At 34.9% G+C, this 24,211-nt stretch overlaps 1 protein-coding gene across 1 annotated transcript in view; it reads right to left on the minus strand.

Annotated features, from left to right (window-relative positions):
• Positions 1 to 5,443: 5,443 nt before the first annotated feature.
• Positions 5,444 to 24,211, minus strand: part of LOC132123913 (contactin-associated protein-like 2) — a 394,838-nt gene continuing 376,070 nt past the window's right edge. The window contains exons 21-24 of the mRNA XM_059534600.1: positions 21,953 to 22,046; positions 8,554 to 8,784; positions 7,821 to 7,892; positions 5,444 to 7,012 (exon numbers count right to left, since the gene is read on the minus strand). Coding sequence (XP_059390583.1) covers positions 6,813 to 7,012; positions 7,821 to 7,892; positions 8,554 to 8,784; positions 21,953 to 22,046 — 597 coding nt within the window. The 3' untranslated portion in view covers positions 5,444 to 6,812. The remainder of the gene's footprint in view (positions 7,013 to 7,820; positions 7,893 to 8,553; positions 8,785 to 21,952; positions 22,047 to 24,211) is intronic.

The following is a 24,211-nucleotide window of genomic DNA, read 5'->3' on the forward strand; positions in this document are numbered from 1 at the left end:
GAAAAAAAAAAAAAAAAAAGAAAACTCAGCACAGTACCGAACCAGCCCAGAAATAGTCAACCTTCCAAAAGTCCTCTAAGAGTGCAGAGATGACTCATCCAGGAAGTCACAAAAGCCCCAAGGACAACACTGAAGGAACTGCGGGTCTCTCCTTGCATCAGTAAAAGCCATGACTTCACAATTCAAAAGACACTGGCAAACTATGGCATCCATGTAAGAATTACAAGGCGAAAACCACTGCTAAGCCCCCAAAACATAAATGCTAGTCTTAAATTTGCCTTAATGATCCTCACACCTTTTGGGAGAACTTTTAGTGGATGAATGAGTCAAAAATGTAACTGTTTGGAAGACAGGCTTCCCATTAGATCTGACGTAAACCAATTTTCGACCTCCACAAAAAGAACTTGATATGTACTCTCAAGCATGTTTGTGGCAGTGTGCTGCTTTGGGGATGCTTTGCTGCTTCAGCCACCTGGGCAACTTGCAACAACTGAGGAAAACATGATTTCTAATCTCTACCAGTAAATCCTAAAGGAGAGTGTCCACACAAATTGAAGCCCAAGCACCACTGGATTATTCAGCAAAAGTAAGTAAACCCCTGAATGGGTCAAAGAAAGCAAAATTAAAGTTCTGGTAGGGCCTAGGCCAAAGTCCTCCTGGCTTTAACCCATTTGAGATGCTATGGCAGGACCTTAAACGGACAGTTTTTTTTTATTAATTAGGCTATTTAATTAATTTTTTGCTTATTTATTTGAGAAAGCAAATAATAAAGCAGATTTTAAAACACCGGATTCTAGACAACAATAAAGGACAAAGCTAGTCTGGTTTTATAGCAGGAGAAATAAACTAGAAGGAGTGGTGTCACACTTTTAGGATCAGCCCAGCTTATGGTGACATAAGAGATGCAGATGGCTGAAGAGGACACTGACTTTTACCTTAATTATGGTTATTATACTGTACACAGATTGTGAACGCCTGGTCACCTTGAACCTTCTTAGTTGAAGGCTAGACTTCCTGACCTAATAGCCCACATTCATTAATGTGGGATTACTCTGGCATTTTCACAGCAAACCAAAATACAATTCTGTCTGTTCACCATTTTATCTACTAGAGTGAAATAATTTACACTAAATTTACACTAGGCTTTCATTATGTTTCCAGAGGGGTCAAAACAAAGAATATTTAAGGTGAAAGTGAGTCACATTTCTCTACTTTTGAATTAAATCACTATGGGCTGGATCAAAAGGTTTTAATGACTGCTTTTAAGACAACTGCAATGCTGGTTAGCTGCAGGTACATCGTAAAGTGACGCATAGGGCATATTAATTCAAAGTATACGACATACAACAAACAACTCTAGCGTGACGAAGATTTTTATTTATTTATTTTTTAAGTAAAATGACCATTTGTTCAGTCAAACATCCCCTGCTAGATATATATATTGAAAGCCGAGTGACTGACACGTATTTCATCCTCCCCGTCTGCAATGTTGCGCTGTAAGAGGTGTTGAGGTCTTTGCTCTCTGCTGCTGGAGATTATTGGGATATGAATTCAGTAGAGCGACTGAAGCGTCATACACTACAGCGAAATGAAATACAGCGACCTCTAGTGTTCACTGACAGATACAGCGACACCCGGTGTTCACTAACGCAAGCTTTTTGAGTCCAGGGTTCCCCCCACAGACTTTCCAGCTCATTTATTGGATAAAGATTTAGTTTAGATAAAGAAGTTATTTTGATATGCTGGTAACTTAACATTTGACGGTAGCATTACAAATTCTCTCTCTTTTTTATCATACTATAAAAGTCAATGCTAACATTCATCAGAACATCTTATGTGCTCAACAGAAAAAATAAAAAAATAAAAAAAGGTTTGGAACAAATTTAGGGTGAAGTAAATTTCAGGATTTTAATTTCTGAGTGACTATCCCTCTAACCAAAGTAATAGTTCTGCTAGTTCTGCTAGACACTAGAACCTGGCAAATGGCTCACTAAGGCTAAACAAAAGTCCAGTTCCCACATATTAATAATCCAGTTGAAGTCATAACACAAATATAGTTCAATTTCAAACAAAATGCATGACAGTTAATTGACAGATGCTTTTTAAAATTTCCTTTGCACAGGGATAGTACTATAGATGAGTCATTTTATTATTTTTCAGTCAGGCCTTATACAGTGAGTTGAAGTACTGTACTATTTATACCAGACACAGCAAAAAAAAAAAAAAATTAATAAAAAAAATAGTCACCAGAGGTGAATACAGGTAGAAAATAGATTTTCTTTTTTTTTTATCAATATACTTTGGCTTACAGTATGCCTGTTTGTTTTATACTGGACTCTTATCAAATAAAAACTTCCACTTCTGCCACTTCTGTTTTTATAGGACTTTCCTCATAAACTTGGGAATCATCCTGGAGATTATTTTCAAACAAGACACAAGCATTTCTTTTCTTTTCCTGCAGTGTTTTTTGCTGTGATACCATCTTGAGTTTTCTAATTTGGCCCAGTTTCCTTCGGATTGTAGAGTCATGAACTTTGACTTTGGCTAAAGCAAGAGAAGCCTGCAGTTCTTTTGACGTTATTCCAGGTTTTTTTGTGACTTCTTGGATGATTTTACGTTGTGTCCGTGGTGAAATTTTTGTGGGTCGACCACTCCTGGGACGATTCATCACTGTTCCATGTGTTTTCCATTTGGAGATTATAGTTCTGACAGTGGATCGATGCAGTCCCATAATTTTAGAAACAGCTTTGTAACCCTTGCCAGACTTATAGTAAAAAATGATCTTTTCTTTGACATCTTCTGGAATTTCCTTTGATCGTGGCATTTTGCACTTGCTGAATCTTTGTGCTGATCGTAATGGATATGGGCCAAAATCAGGTTGATTTTGAGCAGTGCTGCAGATTTACTGTAGTTACAAATAGCTTCAGCGAGGCATCTGCAAGAGTAAAAAAAAAAGAAAAAAAGGCTCTTTCAAGTCGATCTGTAAATCTGATTTAAACACCCATTAAGAGACATAATTTTTTTAGTGTGAACTATTTAGACAAACGGATGGAATCAGAATATAATCTTAACCTAAGAACAAAAAATATTTGAACAAATATTGAAATTATACATTTTGTATATTATTAATTATACAGATAATTTAATGTATGTTACATAAATATACATTTATATATAAATATATATAATTATAGTACTTATATATTTAAATTATTGTTAAATAAATAATAGGTCATTAAATATTCACACTACCAGAAAAAGTTCGAGGTCAGTCAGATTTATTTATGTTTTTGAAAGACGTTTATTCTTAAATGTTCATGTACATTTATTTGATTGGGGAGCCATCACTTCTGTCATCAGTGGCATATTCCTTCAGAAATTATTCTAATATGATGATTTGTTGCTCAAGAAATATTTCTTATTATTATCAGAAACCGTGACATTTTTTTCAGGATACTTTGATGAATAGAAATAATAAATGCCACATATTTGAAATACTTTAAATGCATTAACAACTTTTAAACTGAACCTACTGAACCCAAACAAAACCTTCTTAATTAAATCAACCCAAGTCAAAAGAGGTTCCAGAATATATGAAATATGAAAACACGTCTACATGATCTTTTAGCAACAGCATGTAGGCTAAGTGAAAGGGAACGACTGTGACCTAATAAAACAAAACGAGCGAAAGAGAGACAAGGAAAGACGATACAAACAGTAACTGACATCATCTTAGTCAAAGCAGTTTTATGTAAAACGATCATCTATTCAAATAAACCGTCTCTTCTTTATGTGACTACGTGTTCTAATCGACATGTCCCCCCCAAAACTTCACAAAAACATTTATTCTAATCTTACCAGGCAGGGCTGTGTCCTAGAAATTGACAACATCCTGATACAGGTCTTCTGCTAACGCCAAGAGTAAACGCAGCCTGTGATGCTCGAGCAGCTGACTGAATTCCGTTATATAAGAGTCATCACAACATGTCAATATAAGAGACCCCTAGTTTACACATTATTATGGACTTGAGGTTTATATGCATGCATACCATGCAGTATCCACATCCAACATCTGTCTTTATGTATTCTTGTGTTACGCAGAATTCATTTTATAAAATAGTTTTAGTTGTCTCAAGTAGGCTACATGCAATAGATGTCTAATAATGTAGCTTCATATAGGGACTGAAAGACAACTCAGTAATCAACTTGAAGTAACAGTATCATCTGAAGTCCCATCTGAATTGTTGACATTGAGAGAGAAAAAAAAAAAACCTACACGCCAAACATTTGTTAGGTACTTTTTTTTATTCCCTTCCCATAAGAATAGCCACATGAATGAGGGATTCTCTTATTTTGCACTCAGTCCTCACAAAGTAATGAGATAGATGAAAAGAGGTCAGTACAAATATCTTACGTTAAACAGCCAGTCGAGAACTGAGTTGTTCTAAATATAAAAAGTTTCGTACTATTCATTCCTGACTTGTCAACATCTTAACAAAAGGTAAAAAATATGCCCCCAGGTGTAAATACAATTGTGATATTGCACAATAGTTTACAGTACAGTATGTACAATTTCACATATAGTGGTCATGCTGCCGTTAAAACAAGTTGAATACACGAGCAGAATGCAATCATAACATAAGATACAGAAGAGTAAATATATTATATTGTTTAAACATGTTTACTTGTATATTTACCCTTAAACAATACAATGTCAAAGACTTCTTGAACTGATGTGATTAAAAAAAGAAAAAAAAATCTATATATTTAATAAAGAGGCCTATCCATGAGAGGCAGAAGAACTGAGCTGCGTTCAATAAATAATAAAAACGGTTTTCCTTATTACAAGAAACCTCTTCACAAAAAGAAACAAAGCACCTTCACAAAACATAAATTCAACATGTCTAAAGAATAATAGTGTAAAAGGTGAATGAAAAGGGGTCGTATTATGACCCCTTTAGTTTATCTTTAGTATATGAGTATGTCTTTCTTCACAGATCCTGAGAACAAAATCCAGGCTTCCTTTAATACACATTTAGATGAGACCAATGAAATGCTAGGTCATCTACAAAATATCCTCACAAAAATATATTGATATATTTCATTGATTGTGAATCTTAACTAACCTTACAATAAACAATGTTTACATTTTCAATGTAAAAGAGGGTTGAAGAATTTGATATTAGAATATAAAAGTGTGACTCTTCAAGATACTTTCACATTCTCATGAATGCCTTATTATCCTCTTCAAAACGTAAATTTGAAATTTAATAATTATATATATATATATATATATATATATATATATATATAAAATAATAATTAACATGGTTATAGTCTGTGATGTGATTGTGAAAACAGACCCTTCCAATCCTTTAACGTTACCAAAACCATCCAAAAAATGATATTAATCTAATTTATAAGATGATGCATGTCCACTGGATTCTTTTTTGCAAAACCACATTAACAAGAGAACTGATTTGACAATGATTAAAATAACTTGACATCTCTATGAGATAATTATAATGATCTTTCAGATCAGAGACTCAGAATTATTCCAATACATGATACACGTGTCATAAAACTAAACCTAGATATTTATAACAAATAAATGCATCACATAAAAATCTGAGGTTGAGCAATATCAGCTTTCTAAAATCCTTCTGTGAACCAGCCTCTGAGAGAATGGATAATTTGTATGTAAATTACGTTTTATTCAACATTTTATTCAAAAAGTCACTAATACTTAAAAAAAAGTTTTTAACGTCGAAAGTAATTTCACAAAATGCACAGTGCCATAAATTCTGAAAATGCTGCAGCATACATATAAAATAAAATGTTCCATTCTAAACATTTATTTAACATTGCTGTTCGGAACACTTCTAAACTCATATATATTGTCTACTTTCTTCTCAGACAGATATATCATATAAATTCAAACAGCAATTTGATTGGTTGGGATTCTTCTATTACCTATTTAACCAAAGTATATTCTCCACAGACGGCTGGCTGAATCCTAAAGGCACCTTGAATTACGTCATTAAATAGGGTGTCAGTAGTCCCACCTTCTTCATCTGAAATGACAAACACTAATGATACATATTTGCATTTTCATCTGCCAAATAGATGCCACTATGCCAATGCTTTACCACAGCCTGGATAAATGAATCACAGACAAAATGATCTCTCAAAATAACATCTTTATGCCATGATACGTACATGCCTTCAGCAAAACAAATACTTAAGACTGAGAGGTGTTTGGCAAGGGACAGTAATCTGAAGGCTTCCACAAGAAATAAATGAGCATAGCTGTGCAGAAGGCTACAAACAGACAGAGTCGATTTGACATAATTCTTGGTGCATGCCTTGTTTTTTTTCTTCCCTTGCTGATCTGATATCACCTTTAAATGATATCTCTGTCATTGGTGTAATAAATGAAATAAAAAATATTCATATAGAGCGTTTAACAATTACAGTCTGTCTAAACATTTTCCACACAAGGACTTTTTGTAAGATTAAGAAAAAGAACACATGAAGAAAATGATTAAACTTACATTACAATTTTCCATAAAAGAGGATTTTGTCAAATAATTTTGTTTCTGTAAAAAAAACACACACACACACACATAGTGAAATGATTTATTAACATGTGATCCAGAGATTACATACTTAAAAGACTTTTCCCAAAACACAATAGAAAGAGACAAGCCAGTCACTATTTACAGTCAGTTTCTCAAACTGGTGATGAGCTTGATCCCAAAACATTAGTTCTGATACTCAAAAAAAGATTGTGAAAGAGTCCGTATGCCCAATTATATGAACCATTCTTTCTTGCTTTCATCTATGGTCTCTGTGAAATTGGGCTCGGTGCCCATAATGGCCGTGTCGGCTGACTCTGACGACTCTCCCCCTTTGGCCTCGTTGGTGTGGTAGGTGCCTTTATGGCGGAACATGTACCGAATCAGAAACACCAGCGTGCATAGAATAGAGAAGATCACCACTGCAATGATACCTGCAAGGAAAATAAATTCACCACTGTTGAAAAGAAAACTTGCTGAAAATGTACTGACCCTATAGCCACCCAAAGATGTAGCTGAGTTTGAGTTTCTTCATCAGAACAGATTTGATCAAATTTAAGATTGCATCATATGCTCAACAATGGATCCTCTGCAGTGACTGGGTACCGTCAGAATGAGACTCCAAACAGCTGATAAGAACATCACAATAATTTACAAGTAATCCACATGACCGTCCATCAATTAACATCTGGTGAAGAGAAAAGTTGCATTTTTGAAATAAAGAAATCCATCAAGACATTTTTAATTTTAAAACCTTTTCCATAATAATATTTCTTCATATAATAACAAGTCCACTCCCTTGTTGTCCCCTCACATCAAAATCCATCCACATACATATTTTGTTTATACCTGTTTTGGACTGTATTTGCTTGTAAACAGTGTATTTGTGCATATTTCTCTCCTAATTCAGATGACCTTTTCACTTAAGAAATCAATATGGATAGAAGACTGGAAGCAATGGTTTGAAGTTAAAAAGGATTTAGTGATGGATTTGTTTTATTGCAAACACAGCTTTTCATTCCATAAGATGTTAACTGATGGACTGGAGTCATGCAGACTCTCATTCTGATGGCACCCATTCACTGCAGAGGATACATTGCTGAGCAAGTGTTGTATTTACCCGAATCTGTTCTGATGAAGAAACTTGGATGGCCTGAGGACGAGTTAATTTTCAGCAAATTTTTGAAATACTCCTTTTATGCATAAAAGAACAGATAACTTAAAAGAAGTAATCCATCTCACCTCCTATTATAGCTGAATTCCTATTTACTCCATCCGGTATCACTCTTTCCTCGTTGAAGGGGAAATCAGCACCTGTAGGAGATCACAATAATTATAATAATTAAATGTCTATATAGTTTTTATAGTCTTACTTAACTATAATAACCTTGATAGACTGAAAATGAATACATGTGAAAACAGTCTGATGTGTCTGAGAAGAGAATGAATAATTTTCTCTATGCCAAATGATTTACATCTACAAGTGGATTTTTCAGAGAAACAAATGTGATGAAACATAATTCTTTAGAACATGTTTGTCAGATACCCAATGCACTAATGCACTTATATCTGACCAAAGCATACTGGTCTTTACCAAAGCCTTTTTGCACACTAACTGGCCATTGACCTTTTTAGAATGAGAGGACGTAGTAAAGGAAGGCCTGTTTATGTTGTAATGTTTAGTCGAATAGTGCTACTGCTGTATTGAATTTAGAGTTTTTCACGTTTAAACAGACTGAACGCAATACAATGAAAAGACGCACATTTAGGAGGGTTTCTATAAAGAGGTTAACTGTGCGCAGAACTCATTGGTCAGGTCAATGCAATGCAATGCTGCAATCAATAAACTAGCATTAAGAATTAAATATCTTTTACACCACTCCTAGGAAATAATGCAGGACTGAGAGATTTCAGTGCATTTTGGGGATTTCAATACCTCTTTTTATTAATATTTGGCTTGTTTAAATGTGCTCACCTGCGTCTAGGTGCCACGGGTCGGTTGCAGCAGACATGGGTGGGATCGTGAGGGGTGATGCACCGCAGTTGGATTCCACCAGTTTACCCTGGTGTGAGACGGGCGCAGAACCGCGGGACCTGAGAGCGGCTTTCAGAGGAGCAATGCTGTTGAACTGCACTCGGGACAAGCAACCCACAAACCCAGGTGTGTTGTATTTTTCTATGAGCACCGGATCGATGTAACCGGTTTCTGCAAGAAGAGGAGATACAGATACAGGCATCTAAATTTAGACTAACAACAAGGGAATAATCACCATCTAAATGTTTGAAATGTCAGAAAGCCTGAAATACAAGATAACTGCAGAAAACTGATCCAAGCCTTGTTCCGGTAATTGTATTCCATTTCACTGCAATAAAAGGATAAGATCAATGCATGTTCATGTATAATGTACATACATCAGATCTGCATTACGATGGCATCCTAAAATAAAACCTTGAGGGAATAACTTTATCTGAAAAAAGAATGTATAATTTTCACTTGAATTACAAACATATTGATAACAAATTACCGGTCTTCATGTTCCCATTCAATGGTTTTCACATTTTAAATGCAAACCATTCATTTGTTGCTGCTACACTGAATATTTAAAGGCATAGCTCACTTAAAAATACTCACTGTCATTTGTTCCAAACCCAAATGACTTTATTTCAGCTCATTTTAATGTAGAATTTGATCTAGTTCACAGAATGATTTGTTCATGAATTAGATGGAAATCATAAAGCTCACCGGATTATCAGTGATTAATGACTTATATTTTGGTTTGATCCTAAAATAAAACTAAATATAAATATTAGATGTAAACCTTGACAAGAAATAAAACAATGACAAAAACACATAACAGAATTAGTCAAATGTGAACAAAAAATGTATATGAAAACTGAAAATATAAAATAAAAGTTAATTCAAAATAAAAAAAAAATATAATAGCATATAAATAATACTAACACTGATTTGTTCCCCACATTAGGCTCTTATATGACTTCAGAAGGCTTAGAAGTCTTACGTGACTCTTTTTGACAACAGCGACAAGAACATTCTTAAAAAAAGTCTTCTTTTATGCTCTGCACAAGAGTATAAAGATCAGTTTGGACTATTGAGCAGCAATAAAATTTAAATCCAAAAATCAAATTTAAATCCAAACAGCAGAGTAATCCTGACATAAGATTAAAACCCAGTCCTCAGGCATTTTCATAAAACACTTTATATTACACTTCTACTGTTTTCTCTCCCCCCTCTTTCTTGTCTTCAGGCACACTGACATCAGCAGAGATTTTCCTACTGAACACCCTCCACCAAACACAGACAAAAGAGTCAGTCTAACTGCTGCACATTACAGATGAAGCCTCTTCAAAACTGTGTTTGTGAAGCCTCTTCAATGCTGCAGTGCGCAGCTAAATTCAGCGTTCTCTCACCACAGCCAGGGGTAAAGTACACCATGAGAAGAAAACACACAATGAGAACAATGGATAACAAAAACAAAGCAAGCTGTCTTTGTTGTGTATCAAGAACACCTCATAGGGACAATGATTTTTGAGTCACAGTATCACAGTAAAACTGTTTTGTGGTGGTACGCGAGAGATGACAGTATAGAAAATGCCTTTTAAATTGCAATTTAACTCCTGAAACTTATTTTCACCAAACAAGATGCACAATGATGTGTAATTTTGTATTAATTTATATATGTATGTGCAGTGTATAGTATAGCAAATGTTATTGTACAGTTTTGAGTTTTTTTAAATGTATTTATTTGATCAAATATACAGCAAAAACTGGATTTCTGCTGTATAAACAAAAAATATTATTACAATTTAAAATGATTAATTATTGTATTAAATATATACAAATATAAATATAAATATGTTGATTTGGTCAAGAAACATTTTTTTTATTAATTTCAAATGCTTGAAAAAGTTAACTTACATTTTTTTTAGGATTCTTTGAAGCAAAATGGATCATTGGTAAATAAAAGAAAACAATTATTTCCATAAACCTACTGATAATAATAATAATGACAGTATATTTATATAATATTTGTAATATTTTGCAGGGTACAAGAAATCTGAGAACTTCTACTCTCATGTGTTACACTAATGAAAGTAAACAAACATTCACTAAATTCAGAAATAATGGGCCAAAACACAAAAATATTCCAAAAACTAGGTCTCACAGAGCTAAAATTGGATATTGCCCCCATTCAGCAAAAATAAATGGTCTCCCCACACAACTAAAGTCAACCTTGCAGCTCAATGCTCAGCAGAAAGCAAATAAATGTGAGAACATCCTCATGAATACTAGTCTTCAGATTCTCAGATTCTTGCAGGCACAGGGCAGACACCTATCAATACACAAAATCTGATCTGCTTGAATTTCGGTATCAGTGATCTGTTTTTCAATGTGAAAAATAAGAAACAGAGATGCAGTGACATCACATCTATGATCTGAATGATCTCATTAAATTCTGTTATTGCCTTTGCCTTGATGAAGAAAAATGACATCAAAGCATAGCAAATTAAATGATTATAATTCTTGTCAGATTCAGATCCATAATCTACTTTCTAGTGCAAATATTTTCTGTGATTTAAAAGAACATCGCTACTGCAGAGCACCTGACTGGCAAACACAAGAAACCTTTGACATTCAGGTTCATGTTTGTTGTATGAAATGTTGCACGCCTCAGAGGCGTGAAACGTGGCTGGAATATTTATGAGAATTGACTGATTGTTGCTGCTGCAAATTCAGATGGAAAGCTCGGGAGATTTCCCTCTCGCGTTTCATGATGCTCTGATTATTAGAGACATGCTACAGTATACGCACTTCCATTAACCCTTGTTTTGTGCAAACTGGACATTCATTATATGGTTTTTACTCCCTTGATGAAATGTTTATACGATATAGATGGCTTAAATCAGCCACAGTTCTGCTTTATTCCAGCCGATGTTAACAGGGAGGAGGGATCACTACAGTTTCTTTGTTCCTCGATTGCTGCAAACTCAGAGTCATAGTTACAGACACAAACAAACATTGCTTTTCACAACTAAGACTAAATGTTCATCTTGGCCTGCTGGCTAAGTAAATAAATATTTTTAAATATATTTTAGTAAATGTATATTTTTTGCACATTTTGAAATATATTTAAAAATATATTTGGATTTTTTTTTTTTTGCTGTATGGGTATATGCAATCAAGACAAACACAAAAAAGATGCACAGTTAAGTTAAAATGTTTAGAACTATTTATAGAAATTAAAAAAATGACAAAAAAATGCATGTATATGCATAAAACTTGCTAAATCATCAAAACATTCCTTAACAGCACCAACTGGTACTGCAGTGCACCCACACCTGTAGCCACCTGCTGTAAACACTTCTTCCTGTTTTAAAATGCAGTTTGGTGTAGAAAATATATGCACTTGATCATACTGTAAAGCTCAACAGAAGCAACTGATATTCTATTCTCCAAACCATGTTCTTTATTGCAGTAAACACAACACAGTATATCCCTTTAACACATTTCACGTTGAGAAGAGATATGTAGAATTATGCAGTGCAAGTAAAGCTGCTGTTTGAACACCCATACAATTATTTGAACAGCTCTTTTGTCTATGAGCTGATGATGAATGCTATGAATTATTCAGAGACATTAAAGTAAACACTGCTATCCTGGTAGGGGCTATTATTGCGGGGGAGACACAGGGAAAGAGGGGGCAAATGAGGGATTGAAGACCGTCTTTTGATGGATGGGTTGGGAGATGGAGAGAAGGTGGTGGGATGAAAGGGTTGCCATGGTAACAAACGGAAGCTGGTGTAGCAAAAATGTGAGAGAAAGGGAAATGCTGGACCTAAAGAAAAAGTGACCATGTGAATTACAATGACACACTGTCAACATATATCATGATGGCTGAACATTTCTCTTCACCTCTGTTTTTATCTCTCGCACACTCAAAAATGTCATTTGCTCGAATCTTGCTGTACTGTTCAGAATGGGAGAGGCCAATCTTCAGATCTTGCTGCATGATGCACCACGTGCTAACGGACTGAGACAGAAAAACACCTGTCCGACGTCACGTGACAACAGGATCAGAGAACAACCTCTCAAATACCCTCAGAAAAGGCACAACATTAATACTGAACAGTTTTCAGAAAGAAATTCCCTGTAGTATGCTGCAGACTATTGCAATCTGCTGTACTTTTAAAACATCGTTCCACCCACTGCAGGCCAGGTACCTGAAATTGCCCTTAAAAATGTAAAAATGTCACTTTTATAAGCCAATAATAATAATACACATAATAATGTTATTTGCATCAGGTATACAAGGTGCAATACATAACAGAAATAGAAAAGGTGGCCTTTATATTTTAAAAGTACATGTATTCCTGTAATGGAACAGCTGAATATATATATATATATATATATATATATATATATATATATATATATATTTGTGTGTGTGTGTGTATATACACACACACACACACACACACACACACACACACAGACACACTATTCTTCCATCAGCCACCCTTGGAGGGGGCAAACACCACCTAAAACTACCTGCACCACACACACATTCTAGCAATGCAGACAATCTGCCCAGCAAATAACCAAACAAAACATTCTGTTTCTAATTCGATATTAGGAACAGGAATACATAAAATACTACTGTGGGTGATCACTGCAATATCCAAACACGCAAAACACATGTAAGGCGTCCTTCATCCAGAAAACACAGTCTCACATCCTTATTCAAAACCCTCAATGCAGCAGCACAGAAAGCAAACATTACCTGCCAGACAGGCGTTTGTTATCAGGTATATTTCACTTTCTTCTTCCAAAATGCCAGCCTTCTTGTGTGTCAGTGTATGTTCCTCTCCACGCTGCGGATGGCTGTGTGTGTATATGTCTGCAGCTGGGGCTGGGTGATCACAGACTGCAGCCCGTCTCCTGCTCCGCACTCATTGATATCCTGCTTCACAACACCTGGAAACTGGATTCCACTGTCGTCTGGATCTGGAGCCCCCTCCGCGCTGGACGATGACTGTGCCCAGAGCCGTGTAATGATCACAGAATAGCCAATGACATCATTCATCTGTTCAACAAGGCTTTGATGGAGAGCAGGCGGACTACAAGATGACATTCAGAGAAGCTAAGCAAGTCTGTTCAGTGTAATGGAATATAATTTAGTTTTCATTATCATGAGATGACATTATGCGTTCTGGTCCAAATGACTATTCTGCTATAGTGTTTTGTGTGGGAAACCCAGTGGAAGTAAAAACTTGCTCTGTCGCCTCTGCCTTTCAGATGTACTTTGATAGGTTATTTATGTATTGTTTTTTTTTTTGGAAAAATATAAAAAAATCTTTAAATAAGATATTCAACATTGTATTAATTTTGTAATTAATTTATTTTTTTTAACTGAGAACTTTGGCAACTGACTGTATATGCAACAGATGTGCTCCATAGACACAAAGTAGTAAAATACACAGACTATTGTCTCATTTGTCTCTCAAACATATAATATATATATATATATATATATATATATATAAATATATTAAACAGAGGAACAAGTCTAAATTATTTTCTGTTTATGGTCGACATATGCAACAGATGTACAGATATGGGCACAAAGTAGAAAAATACACTATATATTGCTTTAAATATGTTCTGTCGCCTCTGTCTCTTCACAAATGCTTTATTATGAAACTTTTTATCAAACCGGGCTGATGAATTTCCATGGTAAGTGTCTTTTTAATCTAAAGAACAACATTGCCTGTTGTAATCGACAGTTTGCGACAGATGTGCTCCATAGAGTAAAATTAGAGCACAAAATATTGCTCACACTCAGCTGTATGTGATAGGCTACATGTAAACACATGAGAGAATGGTGTTTAGTCTTCAGGGAACATAATGAGACTATCACTCATCTAAATGAAATCCTTTGTGTGCCTTTCTAATGTAAATCGGCCCCTCGAGGGCATAGCCGGCTATAAATCTGTACATTATTCTCATCTTAAATCATCAGGGTTTGAATGGGCTTCTCAAAATTGTTACTTAATGACCGTTTCAAAACAGACTCAAGGGAATCATTTGTTTATTGCGGTAATATTAGATTTAAAATCTGGTTCACAATTTACAAGCAGAAATGAGAAGCTTTTGTTTTTGTTAATGCAGCCACATAGTTAAAAATGTAATTTGAGGTGCATTTATGTTATTTTTTTGTAACCTAATTTTTTATCCTGAGGTGGGAGTGCTTGAATTCTAAAGCCACCCAAAGCACATATGTGCAGGGTGATGAACCATCTCCCTATGGGTGATGAGGGCATTTAGCCTGATGCAAGGATGGCATAAATCCCTTCACACACACCTGGACTGGTGAATAGGACATCCGTTGAAGTAATTTAATTAGGAATGAAATCTCCTGACTGAGCCTATTTAATGCTATGAAGGCTTTAGGGCAGATCACTGCAGAGGTAATTCTGCTTTTGGTGATTTTAATCAACTGAAAGACAGAAAGAGATGAGAAGAGCAAAAAATGAACTGGAAATGAAGCAAAAGCTCTATTTGGATGGAAGTAGGTCTCTAAACAATGTCTGAGTCACACTTGTTTAATAAAGGGCATTTGACTATGTACCAGTACTATGAAAGCTTGTTTCTGCCATGGGATAATAAAATAAAAAAGGGACATTTTCATGCAATTCTAAGATTAATTCTCACAATTCTGACTTTTCTTCCTCACAATTCTCCAAATACAAATGCAAAATTGCGAGATATGAACATGCAATTTTGAGAAGTCTAAATTGTGAGATGTAAACTCGCAAATTGCAAGGTGACAAAAAGTTGCAATTATATATATATATATATATATATATATATATATATATATATATTTTTTTTTTTTTTTCATGAGGAAAAAACAGTTAAGATAAGTAAACAGAAAATTCTGTGAAAAAGTTAGAATTGTGAGATGAATTTAGAATTTCGAGATATAAACTCGGAATTGAAAAAAAAAGGAATACACACACACACACACACACACACACACACACACACACACACACACACACATACACACATGTGTGTGTGTGTGTGTATATATATATATATATATATATATATATATATATATATATATATATATATATATATATATATATATATATATATAAATATATGTGTGTGTGTGTGTGTATGATTGATCAGCTTTAATTATTTTCAGCATGATATTTATAAAAAGAATGGAGATGCACTGTAAAAAAAAAAAATGCCACAATGACAGACATTCTTACAGCATCAGGTTTCCGGGATGTTCTGAATTATATAATAGAATCGTAAAAAAAAATAAAAATAAAAACGTTGAATTTGGACATTAAAATCACAAAGTATATCTGAAAAAGCACTTAACCCTCCTCAGGAAAAGCTAGTCTCATCTGAAGAGGCCTAAAGAAATTCAGTGTGTTTATGTTGTTGGGAATTGCAACAATAAAAATCATCTGCACAAACAATGCTCTAAAACAATAAATAAACTGCTAGAGATCAAATCTTCTGAAACATTTGCATGCCTTTGAGGTGCCTGCAGATTGGCACAGAAAGCACTGAGAAACTGCCAGGAGAAAAACAACATAAAAACGAGAGCATCTAATTCTGTTGCATTAAGGAGACAGCCAGGCATAAAAAGCACATAACCTTCAGTGATGGTTGACAAAAAAATTCAGATATGTTTGGTTTCTTTGAGAAAGCTAAGCAGGCATCTACCTCCCACCTCCAATACTCGCTTTCAAAACAACCTGCACAAACCTGCTGAATCACTGCAAACTCATTCATCAACACAAGGCGACTGCTTCAGACATCACTGAATTTCAGTGATAATCAGGGATTTTAACCTATAGGTTTCAATCATCTATGTACAACAGCTAATTATAGTGAATAGGTAATTTATCTCCTTCGTGGGGAATAAGATAGGATGGGATGCATGAGATGCAAAACATGCAAATGTGTCAAATTGAATGCATCATACTTGAGTCATTTTCTCCCTGTAGAGTTTCCCCTTTCTCCTTCAACCATTTTTCCTTCATTTTCCTGCAGTGGGAGCCTGTCAAAACGGTGGAATAGACTTCAAAGGCATCCTACATTCCCTCTAAAAATGTCCTCTTTCTTTTCCTCTGAATCATTCTTTGTTGAACCTCACTTTGGTGAGCCATATCTGTATATATAAAAGGAATCACATTTTTTGACACATCAAGACTCATCTCAAATTTCATATCAGTTTGGAGAACGTCTGCATCTAAAACACCTGAGGAACATTCAATTAGTAATCCTCCAGGGTAGTGGTTCTTCCGATAAAAATGATTGAGTTTAGCAAAATTACACACACACACAGTCTGTAATTTGTGGAGTCAGCAATGGAATGCTGAATACTAATGTCTGATGTGGCCTCCAGGGGCCATAAAGCACATGGTCATTTAATTAGCTTTGTCTCAATGCCAATTAATACAAATTCACATAGTTTAGTGTGTCTTGAGTGGGTGAGGATGTGATGGCTGTCGGTAACAGTGTGTGATACTCTGGGATACAAAGTGATGCTCGACTCTCTGACAGACAGAATAATTACGTAATTACGTATAGATAACAGACCAAGCAACTTTTAATGTAAATCGATGGGATGTCTTTGGCAGTTTTTTTATCTGCTAAGAGAAAGCTGTAAGTCTATCTGTTTAGAAAATTAATAGTATCTCTTCTCAATAAGCAGCATGATTTAAAGGAATAGTTCACCCCAAAAAAATACAATTTGCTGAAAATGTACTCACTATCCAATATGAAGATGAGTTTGTTTCATTTCACAAGACATTAATTGCTGGACTGGAGTGGTGTGGATTACTTATGGATTATAATGATGTTTTTATCAGCTGTTTGTACTCTCATTCTGACGGCACTCATTCACTGCAGATGATCCATTGGTGAGCAAGTGATGCAATGCTATATTTTTCCAAATCTGTTCAGGTATCATTGACAGCTATGAGTTCAAACACTTGTTCTTGTTTAGTCTATTATGCAAATGTATATTTTCTTATCATCTGAAATGTGCTGCGATTTATATTCCGAAGCGAATCATATTATGCGTCAAGCAAAATAAGCAAACACGCCAAATGATGCATGTGCTAAGTGAGCGGACAGCAATAAATATCATGCAACAGAAGTTAGACATTCTTAATCTCTAATAACTCCATTCTGCTCTCTTTTGTTCTGTGTGGTTTTTAATGAGTATGAGTATGAACGTCGGGCCCGATATGCATCCCTAATGTTCAGAATAAACCACTTACCCGGCATGGGCAATAATAAAAATGAAGTTTGCTTCAGTGAGACTCACTATAAATATAAAAAATAATATTTAGTATAAAATGCACACTGCTCAAAATCATCCTCTTACAAAAGATCTTGATATAGCAAGATTCAGTATTGATCGCATCAGTCTCCTTGTGGCATTGATAAGACTAAAAGGCTGGCCCCAGAGGAGAGATGGAGAGGAGAAAAGAGAAAGATGGAGACAGCTTGTAGTTTCTCAAAAGCTCAAACTGCTGTACCATCAACATCTGTGCCAACAGCATATCAAATGATCAAAGTACTGCATACTATACAACAATGTCTGCCCTTACTACATTGGGTTCCTCAAAATGAATGCATTATGCATATGATGTTATGTATTATAAGGTATTGACAGCCCAAATTATTACAAATTTGAATGATTAAAAACAATACTCAGCACAACAGTACTGTCACCCTGACACATATACAGTACTTAAAGACAACAACACAATCACAAACGCTGTATGCTTTCAGTCAGTTTTAAACTATATTTTCTTCTCCTTCAGTCTTAATGATGCCCTGATTCCCAATTATGGTCCGGAGACACAGATAGCACACTCAGTTCAATGTCCAATGTCCGGCTCTGCAGAGAGAACCTATATCTGGATGGATAAATGAACCTCTGTGCCACTCACGGATCCCTGCAGCGCTACCAGGGCCGCTGCTGGCCAAATGGGTGCCCTAAGCAGAACTGTATTTTTGTGTCCCCTTTCCAAATTATTATGGAAGTAAAAAAACAAAAACTCCTGCTATAGGGGTCAAAATAGAACTTTAATAAAATATAAAAGTAAATAAATAACTTTTATTATTTATAAATTACAATTGAAGCTAGACAGTTGCCTATGGCTATGATTTTACTAATACAGTTGTCTGATTGATTTTATAGTCTCAGGCATTCAGAAATGACACAAAATAAAATTTTACTTCAATAAAACCAAAGATTCGTTTTTTTAAGGGTTGTGATGTCCTCATGTTTGTGTCGAAGAACTTATAGAGGCTAGTATTTCTATCGCAAAAAGGTGGCCAAAAATTAAAGATTAAGTGGATATTTGAATTAAATGTTTGGTCAATATTGGTCCTGTAAGTGTTAAAATTGCAATTATAAGGCCTTTGTAATGGCCTGTCGCCAGGTATTTGTAATAATAGCCTATGTAATGTATACATAAATTGTTTATTTTGTATTACATTATGTATTTTAACAGTGTTGTTCAATTAGTACTATTCAATTATTATTAGTAATAATAATAATAATTTTAAAAGGTTGTTGTTCGCTTAGGTCTGTTTTTATTACCACAAAAATATTATCTGAATACTTCGAAATTTATTATTTGAAGCAATTTGATGTATCAAAGCCATGGTTAATTTGTAGTTACTATTGTTACAATAACCAGGTTTTTTTTTTTGTAGTAAAATTATGGTTTATATTCGGAAGGAAACATGGAAACTCCAAGAGAAAACTAAGGCAGATGGGGCGACATTAATACACGTTATTAACTTAATGTTATCTAAATCCCAAAAAGTTGAACAGGATTATAAAATCACCTAAAAGTGATGCACGGGCCTCATCTTGGTTTTTTTTCCTTTCCTTGTCTCGACGCCGGACTACTGTTGTCTTTTCCCTGGCATAGCTGTCCATCAGTTATGATCATTTGGAAACATGAGGTGAGACGAGCACGTGCGCGGCTGCGGGAATGGCGCGTCACGTGTGCTTCGCCTTTCTATTGTCTTCACTGTGAAACGCATTTTTTTATAATTATGTACATATGTTAATGTTTAAATGTTTATTTACGTATAAGTATATGTTAATAAAATGAAAAGTTTTTTTTTTTTTGAGTAACTAGGGTGGTGCCCCCCTGGGAGTAGGTGCCCTACGCAAACTGCGTACTCTGCGGTACTGAGCGCTACCCTGCATCAGCCTACAAAGAAAACAATCGCCTGAACAACATGAGGATGTCAGCAGTCAATGTTTCCTGTCAAATTGAAATATGAAATATGAAAGTATAGATTGATGCTCCAAATAATAAGCTGTAAATTATGCTATTTTTTTTAAAGATAGCTTTATTTGAATTGAATTTGAATATATTTGTCTGTATCATATATTTTGGTGATTTAACCCAGAATTAATGACTTATGAGAGTATAGAAAGGATTAGCAAGAATGTGTTGTAAAAACTACAAATCAATCTGCGATGTTTGCACCCTATGCCTTTGTTGTCCATCAAAAACATTTATGAATTTATGAAGTTACATAATATCTTTATATTCAGATTGTTGTAATTTTTTTCTTTTTGTAAAAAACAATTAATAAATTAAATGAAAGTGTAAATAAAAAAGTAAATAGGTTTCCTTTACAAAAATATAGACACAAAATTGAAGGAAAACCTTTTTATAAGAAAACATTTATATTAGAACAATATCTAGCTAAATAAATAAATAAATTAATAAAAAAAGGCCAGTGCCCATAGATTTATATTTATATATCAAAAGATATTTGCACAATTAAATTCAATATTGTGTATTTCATCAATATTAGTCTATGTCATTCTTTTTATGCTTTTTGTCTAACGGCAAACAGGTGAAAACAATATAAAGCTCTGAAGACTAGATTCCACATCCCAATTTGCAGCATAAATCTATATTATGCACTAGAATATTATCACAGCACAGCATTTTGTTACTACAAACCTTTAATCACATTTCAAATTAATTCACTTAAAGTTCACCAAAAGTCAAAACAGAACTTTCACAAACTCTTCCTTTCCATTGCACAAAGTGCATAAATGAATGCTTAAAAAAAAAAAACCTACTAGAAACACCATCCTAGCCTAGCATAATTTAGTATTAATTCTGGTAGGATGGCTACATGTCAATGGCATGATGGGACTATGGCTGCTCCTCCAAAATAAGGTAAGGTAAATATTTCATGACAAACAGCTTGCAGGTCAACCATGGACATTGCCTTAAGCAGGACATGCTGAAAGAGTGTGGTTTACTGATGTGAAAGGGGTCTCCAGCTATAAATCATTGATGAGGCAGGTAGGGCAGTGAACAGACACAATTCACAGTTTCAGCAAGAAATTGATGCAGAGGCTCCAGAGACATGTGCAAACATGAAGACAGCACGCTCTGCTACACACGACTGAGATTATTGGCTTGCAGACAGCAAGACGATCAGAAGAACCAGTCCTCCAGATTCAGCTAAGGGATGAAACACTTTTTCTTATCCACTGTCCTATTATGATGTATTGTTTAAGCTAAAAATGTAAATGCAGGTGGATAACGCTGCCAGGTTTTGGGTGTTTGTCTGAAGCACCTCCTGCTATATTGGTAACAACAGCGGGTCACTTTGCTGTTTTTGGTGTGTCAGCAGGCAGCGCTGAATTGAGCATAATGGGCACTAGTTGGTGCCTCATCGGTATTCATTGAAGAAAGTGCATGTCTGTTAGATGCCTCCGGGTGAGAGACTGTCTTAAAGCCACTGACTTCTTTAGAGGGCATGCAAGGACACTGTGGACTGGCAGATGGAAATGATATTCCTGACTTTCTGTGTCCCCAGAGTACACAAAACCATGTATATATTATTCCCTTTCACATCCTGCCTATGTGAATTGCTACACAGTATTTTACTGGAATTAGAAGGAATCAAATAATTATTCTTAAATACTACTAATTCTGTGAAATAATCATATTTATCTGCAGTAATTTGTTTCAATAAGTAGCTTATGATACAGATGTACTGCATTTTCCACACAAAATGTGAAAAAGGATACAGCATAACAAAGCATATAACGATTTCATACTGAATCATAAATTATTAATACATGCCATCCAGTATACACGCCAAAATCAAATTCCCAGAGAATTGTCTAACAGCAACACCTAGTGGCTGAACTGAGGCAATAGAGTAAAAAAAACAACTAATTTCTGTGTGCACCAGCTCACAATAGCACTTTTTCAAGGATTTGAGGTGAGTTTGCAACGGAACAGAGAGCACTTACCAAAGACTTTACCCAGGAAGAGTGTCTTGACCAGGGTGAACTGCGTGTCTGAAGCTTCAGGCAGGGTGTAGCTGACGGGAGGATAATGGTCCAGCTAAAAGAAAGACAGGAAATAAGGATTGAGTACAGAAAGACACAGACACTAAATTACATACAAATGTCTGTTGCTGGTGGTCAAGTACAAAATACCCATGCAATTAATATTTCCCTATAGTGGTCACTAGTGCCATCTACTGGCTAAATATTGAATCACTGACCATACAGTACAGTCAAAGCAACACACCATTTACAATACACTCATAACAACCATTACTTCTTAAAAAGAGGACGCGTTCTGATTTGTTCCATATTTCAAAAATGTATACATTTTAAAGTACTATATAAATCTGATATAAAAAATGTAATGTAGCATATAAAAAAAAGTATCATAACAATTACTTTAAAGTATACTTTGTAATGTATTTTAATAATAATATTTTTCAGTGTATTTAATACTTATACTTTCATACATATAATTTACTTTAATTTACTTTGAATATATAGTATAATAAATTGCTTAATATAGGTAATTTTATTATTATCAACATAAGTTTTTAACATTTGCTTCCATACAAGTAGAGTTTAAAAATGGTTTGAACCTGCATTTGATTCGTATTTGTGTATTTTTATAGATTCATTAACAATCACTTTCATTTATACATTTACACTTGTCAAACAAAGTAGCTTAATTCTGTCATTTTATTATTATTTACACACCATTATAGTTTTTATTTATATTTTGAATGAGCATTTATTTATAATATTTATATTATTTATCATTTCAGTTTTCATTTTAATGATTCGTTTTTTAGTTTAGATTTATTTATTTTCAGTTTTCAGTGGTTTATCTAATTTTTATATTTTATTTAGTTTCAGCTTTATTTCAATTAAAAAAAACAAAATAAAAAACAAATAGTTTGAGGTTTCGTGAATGATAACCCTGGCTGGATATATATTTTTTAAATATTATTATTTTTTTAAAGATCAAAGATCATGCTGATATGCAGTAAGTTTTACTTTTGGCAACTGTTGAATGCAACCACACACACACACACACACACACACACACACACACACACACACACACACACACACACACACACACACACACACACACACACACACACACACCCCTATGGTGACAGCTTTAATTACCCCGATACTGCTGATTCACTGGCACCCCTTATTAGCATGAGGCATCTCAGCCTCAGTTTTAAAAAGAATTATTTCCGCTAAATTACTTTTTTGAGCGTGAAGATACGGCTGCTCTCTCAGTCTCCTCTGTGTTGTGAAAGTGGAGCTCTCATCACTGCGCACTGCTGTGAATACAAAATAGCTTAACAGAAAGAGATATAGACCCCAACACAATAGTGTTTGTCTGACATATTTTAACTCTGATTTGTTCCACTGATGTGTGAACTGATAAATGCAAGCGTGTTTATTCAGATGCCTCCCAAGTGTGCTTATGCCAGGAAAATCAAGAATCCTCCCTCACTGCTACCAGCATTCTCCAAACCTTATCAAATTACATTGCCGAATCTCAGAAGACCTTGTGTGCTTGTGTTTCTGCCGCTACTAATGGAGGAGGGTTTGTTGCCATTTGTCGATGGGATAATGTGACCAAAATTAAATTGCTTTCAACCTGTTTACCTCTGAAACTAACGTGCAGCAGGGATGGAGGGATGACACGGCGAGAGAGGAGCTGTCACTTGTGGTGCTGCAGCCCCATTCTGACGCGGCTAGCACTAATGAGCCCTGCTGTGGGCCTATAATTAATCTCCATCCAATGAGACAGGGGCCCTCCTGCACTGCGGCCACCCAGAGAGGAGACACTAGGCCTGGGAGGTGATAGTCAGACCCCCCTGGGGCATCCGCTGCTCTGACAGCACAAGCTGAATTATAGCCGCAACCCCACTGAGAGAATAACTTAGAAAGGTACGCGAATAAGTACAGGAGATAGAACGAAAACTAATAAAAAGATGGAAAAGAGAGTGGGAGTTAATAGACATGAGTCGCTCTAAGAAATGAGTTTCGGAAAGGTGCATTTTTAGGTACATTTGAAACATTTCAAACCAAAATGGCTGTTGTTATAATAATGTTATAATTATATTACAATCGACCAAATGAACAACAACAACAAAAAAAGATAATTAAAAAAGAAAAAAGCAAAACCCTGTTTTTTTTCTTCTCCCTGAAAACAAGTGAAATAAACAAAATGTA

Source organism: Carassius carassius, chromosome 42 (assembly GCF_963082965.1).
Source record: "Carassius carassius chromosome 42, fCarCar2.1, whole genome shotgun sequence".
NCBI classification, from domain to species: Eukaryota; Metazoa; Chordata; class Actinopteri; order Cypriniformes; family Cyprinidae; genus Carassius; species Carassius carassius.